General features: G+C 43.5%; 1 protein-coding gene across 2 annotated transcripts; it reads right to left on the bottom strand.

The window, feature by feature from the left end:
* Window positions 1–334: 334 nt before the first annotated feature.
* ky (kyphoscoliosis peptidase) lies at window positions 335–6,312 on the bottom strand. 2 transcript variants are annotated; one of them, XM_085392253.1, is made up of 7 exons: window positions 6,231–6,312; window positions 4,796–5,397; window positions 4,339–4,453; window positions 4,074–4,191; window positions 3,725–3,916; window positions 3,349–3,539; window positions 335–3,171 (listed from the first exon to the last, which is right to left on the bottom strand). In XM_085392253.1, the coding sequence occupies exons 2-7, from the start codon at window positions 5,375–5,377 to the stop codon at window positions 1,844–1,846; spliced, it is 2,526 nt and encodes an 841-aa protein (XP_085248379.1). In that variant the 5' UTR covers window positions 5,378–5,397; window positions 6,231–6,312; the 3' UTR covers window positions 335–1,843. The 2 variants fall into 2 exon arrangements, with proteins under 2 accessions (XP_085248379.1, XP_085248380.1); XM_085392254.1 differs by having other exon boundaries at window positions 4,796–5,544; window positions 6,231–6,298.
* Between the last annotated feature and the right edge of the window lie 1,065 nt (window positions 6,313–7,377).

Consider the following 7,377-nt stretch of genomic DNA (forward strand, 5'->3'; position numbering starts at 1 on the left):
CAACAATGGACCACTGTGCTAGATGTTTTCAATTTTACAAAGTGAAATTCTATGGAATTTATTTTTGTTTGTACTTTAAGGCCAGTAAAGTAATAGCTGTCTTAATTTAGAACTCCTGTGAAGCAAATCTTCACAATAAATCTTGAGAACTTGTGACAGGTATTCCAGAAGCTACCAGATAAATCAGTGTAAGTAAGACAATTGTAAAACGACCATTGACAGGCCTTTGTTGCATAATTAACATAATTTGGAGACTTAAATTGCAACGTTGCGTGACTGTGACTGCAGAAAACAAAAGACATACCATCATCACTGTATATATTTATTGCACAGTTTTTGACAACCGTCATTTCATAATGCAGTTTTGTTTCTCATAACAACAATAATAATACACACAGCTCTCTTGATCAGTTTAATATCACGGCTGAGCACCACAGCTGAGCACCATTGTCAAGCTTGAAGGTTTGCTGGTGATGAATACTACCTGCATCAAATAATAGCTTTCAAATAAAAATGTCATGTTGGTTTGCGATTGTATTTATAATACTACGCTGCTGCAATGCTTATACAGTTGCAAGAACATAATTTAAGATCAATTCTTATAGAGTTACAGGAAAGAGAAAAGCTTGCAAACCTTTTGAACTGTTTTTTTTTCCTGCATAAATATAGCCAAAAACATGTTTAGACTTAGAAATCTGAAAACTAGATGGCGAAAACCCACTTTTAGCTCATTCGACTGCAATATTTGGTAAGTTTCCCTGCTTGGGTCGCTCTTTTTTTTTTTTAAATTATTTCTGTTAAAGTTAAAAAAATTTGATTGAAAATATGTTTTTGTTCTTCTTCTACTGTTAGATACTTTTGATATTGTCTTGCTAATTATTGCTAATTATCTCTGTGTTGTTGGGTTGTTGTTGTTTTTTAAAAATCAACAATCAAGAGTTCATTGTAGCTTTAATCAAGAACTGTCCTGATCCAGATGCAGCAAGGAGTCCCATGACACTACCACCACCATGTTTCACAGGTGGAAAAGGTTCTGTCCAAACACAATGCTTCTCATTTAAAATATTTAAATGACTAAACTGCTTATCCAACTTAGTGCAAAGGGCACCAAGGCCTGTACAGCACCATTGTGCTTTTTGGAGAACAGTAGCTTTCTACTTGCTCATCTTGCACACCATTTTTTCAATGTGTTCTTGGTGAAATGATTGAGATGAGCTACATGACCATTAGCCATTGTGAGAGAGTCTTTCTGTCGCTAAGGAGCTACCCAGGGTCCCACTGGGGCCTCACAAGCTATCACAGCTTTCATTCTTGGAGTGCAGGTAAACCTCTCCTCTAAAGGGTTGTTGAACATTGTTGTTGAATCTGCCTTTGGCATACTCTGAATTATAATTTGTGGTTTGAGTCACTTCCCTAAATATGTTTAGTGAAAGTCAGTTATTAACAGATCAGTGTCTCCAGTTACTCTTGATTTTACCATTACATTTACTGCTAATCCTAGAGGGTTACATACTTCTGCCGCTCACAGTTATGCACTATTTGACCATTTCTCCCAATAACCAAATGACCAAGTCTAATTTTTGTTCCATGCTATTTATTTAATTTTGTTCTTTTTTGTCTACTTTCAAGACTTGTGCATGCACTTAAATATCTTCAGAAATGTAGAAAATCTCCAGTGTTGTACCTGTTACTGTATGCTTCATTTTGACAAGCTTTAACATACCGCCATCTGCACTTTGTTAATACAGATAAACATAGAAGATCTGAGCTCACAGTTTGAATTATTTGCAAGTATTCTGAGTGCGATTTGCTTCGGTAGCCCCCACACCCCCGCATTTTGATTTCACACTTCTTTGTCCTGCTGCTTGATGTCAAAGGTCATCAAAACAGCCATGTCACTGGAGTCCCCCAAGGAGACAGCCAGTTTTAGTACCTGAAGAGCATTTCCACTGAAAACGTCACCCTCCCAGATTCTGCTTTTATTAAGTTTCAGGTCAGTCCGTGTCTCTCCCACCACGCTTACCCTCTGGATCCCTGGAACCCGTACCCTGAAGCGAACCCATGAGGCGGGCTCCAGTAGGCCCACACGAGGCTCAAAGAGAACGTAGCCTTTGCTCCAGGCAGAATAGACACAAGGGAAAGGGATCCCCGGCTGATCGCAGATGTTCCTTAGGATAAAGTCACACATGGGGTTAAAATCTCCACCAGGGGTTATCCTAGCGTAGAGGCCCAGCCGATATACCCCAGTATCAGGCAGGCTGATGCTCACTGTCACTTTTGTGTCTGTGTATGTGCAGAACAAGTAGCGGGAAAGTGGAAAAGCTGCTGATTTGTTCTCTTCTTTGCTGAGCACAGTGTGAAGCTCAAGGTCGCGATGGTTGTGGAAGGTGATGTTGCATTTGCCTTGCTGGGTAACCACCACTGCTGTTGTATGACTGAATTTGGAAAGTCCCGCCTCTGACGTCCGGGTCCCTGGGCCACATGCTGAGCCCAGGTTAGGAGGGAAGAGCTCATGAGGACTAACCACCTTCCCCCTGCAGTGCAACAGGAAGTTTGCAGTGTTCTGGAACTTGACTTCCGTTTTCTCATAATCCCGCACAAACACCGACAGCCGGTAGAAGCCATGTAAAGGGCAGAGGACGTGGCACGTCAGGGTGTCTGGTTTAATCTGAGTAGCCAGGCAGCGTTTGGCTATGGCAGCATCCATCTCTGGGTGAACCAGTTCACACAGCATCATCAGAGGCCTGGAGGTCTTCAGCACCAAATCAAAGACACCTTCGTCCACCTCAGCAACCTCGCTGCTCTGGCTGCTGCTTGTGACTCCAAGAGATCCTGCAACTGGCTGCAGCCCCCAAGACAAGAAGGGGTTCTCTGGGATCTCTTCCATCGCTCTGGGGGTAGGACACTCGACTGTGAAGGAGCAAACCCAAACCAGAGGCGTGGCAGCTGCCTCGGGTCTAGCAAACACCTTCACATCGTACATTCCACTTGCGGGTGGCAGGAGTTGCAACTTCATGCTCCGATGGGAGACAGTTAGGATACCGAATGAAGAGTTGATAGACTCTTTCTGCTCTGAAGCACCACAGTGGAGGAGGTCTTGGTGCTGGGTGATCTCATAGGTAAAGGTTGTTGGCTTTGAGAAGCCAAGGGACACACTTGCCTCACCATTATCTGAGCAGAAAATACAAGAGAGCGTTTGTTTTTGTTTTTTTTAACGTACTTGAAGATAGATGTTAAAAATAAATATGAGTGCATTCTTGATTAAAACATAATGACATTCAACAATAAGACTAAACCAAAAAAAAGAAAGCTGACCAGAAGAACAAAACAAAAAAGTTGTCAGGTAACCTGTGACAATGTGACAGTGATGTGGCCGAATCAGCCTAAGCCCCATACTGAAGAAGGCTGAGGTCTTGAAGACCCTTCTCTCAAACTCTTCCTGGGAGATGGGTATGCCTAGGAGCTGCCATTTCTCCTCATCAGGGAAGTGCGAATCGATGAACTCCTCCGGGTCCGTTAGGAAATAGAAATCATCAAACCTTGAAGGAACAGATAGAGACAGTGTGCTGGTTTTAGACTCAACCTGCTGCCTGTCATGGGATTATTCGAATAAGCAGCTGTTAAACTTCAGTCATTATTGTCGTACCACCGTGTCATTGTGGTATTGTTTGCAGCAACCTAACCGCTAAATAGTGAATGTGTTGAAATCATTTCCTTTTCACACCTTTTCACAAAGCTTTCATGTTCCATATCTACTCGTCCCGCTCCCCAGCAGGCATCCAATAGGAACCACTGTCCTCCCAGAAGCACAGCGTTCCACAGGTGATCAGATTTCACATGCTTCAGGCTTTGGCCCTGGCGGTATCCTATGCCCTTACTGTGGCCCGGCACTTCTTGGCACTCGATGCCCACCTCTCTGTAAACACAAATCAAACAACATGCTCATGGCTTTTTGTTTTTATATCGCATGTCCTCAAACTCGAGTTCATAAACTCAGAAGGCCTTTAATGCAGCAGTTAATAAACTGGCGATCACAAATCAACAACAGCTGTTTTCGGAGGTGTTGTGTTTACCTGCACATCTCCGTACAAAGGTTGGAGTAGCTGCAGCAAACACCGCGGCCAGCCGCAATCACCTCCTCTGGTGAACTCAGCTTCTCCGAGTGGCCAAGGTACCCGCTCACATCATACTCTGTGAAAGCAACCTTCCTTTTATTCACAGTAGGATGAATGACACCTGTATGAGTGAATGCTGCTGAACATAGATGGATTCGCCACCTTAAACTCAAAAATATGTCTCATTAGCTAAACCTAGTGGGCTTGTGTGGGCTGTAGTTACCGATGTTGTGGCACAGCCAGACCCAGATGGCACGAAGTTTCTCCAGCTCAGTTCTGGCTTCCTTTGTGATGCTTTGTACAATTGTTTTCACATTGTACACGCACTTTTCTTTCAGCTCCAAAACAAACACAACGATATGCACTGTTAGAACTCACAGCTTTTTAAAGGTAACTAACATAGGCAAAGATGGAGTCACAAACTTTCATGGAGTTGGAATGACTTAATTCCTTATAGTTTTACAGCGTTGTGTCCCTGTGTCTCTCTAGTGTTGAACTAACCAAATACTGAAACTGACTGAACTGCAGTTCTGTTCATCTTGGCATATGGAAAGTGTTCTAGTGTGACTCACTGCTGAAGCTAAAGCACTAAGATTAAGCACTAAATGGCAGATAGATTTGCAGACACTTAAACCCCCCCCCCCCACACACACACACACACACACAAAAGTACTTCTGACCTCTGCTCCAGCCCTCACAGCATGTGAGTCAACCCTGTGGAACACGTCTGAGCTGGTGAAGAGGTCCTTTCTGTGCTTTCTCGTCACTGTTACTGAAGCACACGCTCTCGGCCTCTGTCCCAGCTGTGCTTTTTGCTGCAAGTGTCTTGGTTCATCTGCCTCCTTCCTCACAGCACTCTTTTTCACCACCGTGATGGTTCTAGCCGCGCTCTCAGACGACAGTTGTCTCTTTGCAGCGGGACGCTGGTCCTCGCTCTCCACTATCAGTTTCTCAAACACACACTGCCTGGAGAGCACAGTACTCTTGGAGGCTTCACCACAGACCAGGACCTGTGCTGCTGCCACGTCTTGTCCAGGAGGAAGCTCTGGTAGACTCTCCTGTGCCTGCTTCTCATTGTGTGCCTGAGCTCCTATAACCCTAACTGAGCTTGGATTGCTTAAAACAGGATTGTCCTGAAGCTCACGAAGCTCCAGGGTTTTCACCTGTATGCATCCCTTCCGGGTCACATCGTTTTCCTGAGAAAGGTGTGCAGCACGGGCAAACGGGAAAGAAAACTTTTGAATTGCAACTTCAGCGGACATTATGCTGGATGCATGGTATCCTGTCCAGAGACAAGGTGGATAAAATGTAAAATTCAGTTATTATCTGTAAGATATTTTTAGCTTAATCTCATGAGCAGATAGTGACTCAGTATCTTGTTCTGCTTAGAGTGAGACACACAACTGCTGAGGGATCCCTCGTGCGCAAGCTGTTCGGAAGACAGAAGCAGAGAGCTTATTCTATACAGTGCAGTGCGCTGTGTGTAAGACAGAGATGAATTGGCAATTATATCATGTCTATTCATAACCAAATGAATGCAAAAGCTAAAATCATTAATCACTGTCTCAGCTAAAAGCAGAAATAAATCTTTCGTCATATTACATGACCCCGTAACTTCCTGTACGTGATGAACCTTCACACTGATGGCCGTATTCATCTCTTTAAAATAAGCAACGTATGGGAAAAACTGCTTATTCTTGACAGGGCAGCAGGCTGGCACAGCGGCTGTCCTTCAGCCAGATGACCTGTTTGAAGCCACGTGGCATGTATCTGCCCTGCTCAAGTGTCCCTCACCAGGTCCTATCAGCTGTGTGCACTGCGTAGCAGTTAACCCTGACCCCTTCCTGAGGAGCAATTCAAGCAAAACTTTCAGATGACAGTAAAGCTAGCCCCTATCATGTCAAAGTTAATCCATTGTCCTAAAATAATTAGGTGTGCTCGAGTTTTTAAGAATAGTACTTTTTTTTTTTTTTAATAAATAAAAACATGGATGAAAGTAGCTCTCAAAATACTGATTTATGCCTGATTTACACTTAAAAGGGCAGGAGGGGAAACCCATTCTGTGTAGGCTTAACTGCTCCTACATCCCTATATGTTAGTGAGGCTTATACTCACCCTGAGAGGATTTCAAAAGCCTGCCGGATGTTTGCCGGAGTATCAACCAGAGATGTTTCCACTGTGTGTTCTTTGTGGTCCCCAGTTGCAGGGTGGGAGGCTTATATATTCTCCTATTGGCCTGCCAGGACAGACCCCAGAATAACAGGCCTAAAAATACTACAAAGCAGTTAAGACCAGCCAATAGAGAGAGCCCCAACTGAGAAGTGTGTGACGTCTGTGTGTGTATTTGTAAGCGCTTGTAAAGCTTACAAATGTATGTTTGGATGTGCTTGTGTGTGTTTGGTACGTGCTTTTGCTAATAACACCGCCACCACCGCCGGCATATCTGGACACACAAGTGAGTGTAAATTATTGGACATCTGTGTCAGTCTGTGCATGTGTATCCGTGTAAATTTTGAATGTGCAGGTTTGTACAGTGTTAATGTTTGGATCCATTCCTTTACTCGTGCACCATAGAGAGCATCCTGGCGGGAAACATCTTAACCTGGTTCGGGAACAGCACCATGCAGGACAGACGAGCTCTACAGAGGGTTGTGCGGTCAGCTGAGCGCACCATCCGCTCCGAGCTCCCTGACCTGCACTCAATCTACAGCAGGCGGTGCTGGACCAAGGCCAGGAAGATCGTGAAGGACCTCAGCCATCCCAACAACAGACTGTTCTCTCTGTTGAGGTCAGGAAAGCGATTCCGCTCCCTGAAGACCAACACAGAGAGACTGAGGAGGAGCTTCTTCCCGCAGGCGATACGGTCTCTCAATCACACCACCACACAGTACTGACCCACACATATGGTTCTTACACACACACTGGACTTTCTGGACTTTGGTTTTGCACAACACTGGTCACTATATTCTTCATTTCCGGTTAATACTTGTACAGCTGCTGTTATTGTGTATATATTTATTTATATTTAGATTTCTTCATACATTCTTATATAGTTCTATATTGTGTATTGTGTATTTTGTTGTACAGTTATTTTATTTTCAACTTTAATTTATATATTTTATCTTATTCTTCCCAGTTAAATTTACCCTTCATTCTAATTTGTGTTGTACAGTTATTTCATTTTTAACCTTAATTTATATTTTATTCCTTCCTAGTTAAATTTACCCTTTTTAATTTTTCATATTTATTTCCTATCTTATTC

The sequence above is a fragment of the Rhamphochromis longiceps genome, linkage group LG19 (genome assembly GCF_057381845.1).
Source record: "Rhamphochromis longiceps isolate RC_006_pf linkage group LG19, R_longiceps_female_GT1.1, whole genome shotgun sequence".
In the NCBI taxonomy this organism is placed as follows: domain Eukaryota; kingdom Metazoa; phylum Chordata; class Actinopteri; order Cichliformes; family Cichlidae; genus Rhamphochromis; species Rhamphochromis longiceps.

What these genes read in the sequence shown, in the direction of transcription:
- ky (XM_085392253.1), bottom strand. Translation starts at nt 5,377, where the DNA reads ATGTCCGCTGAAGTTGCAATTCAAAAGTTTTCTTTCCCGTTTGCCCGT. An exon ending in CTTTGTACGGAGATGTGCAG is followed by an intron (nt 3,917 to 4,073) that starts GTAAACACAACA and finishes TTGTGTTTACAG; the next exon opens with AGAGGTGGGCATCGAGTGCC. An exon ending in TCACTGTCACATTGTCACAG is followed by an intron (nt 3,172 to 3,348) that starts GTTACCTGACAA and finishes TTTTCTGCTCAG; the next exon opens with ATAATGGTGAGGCAAGTGTG.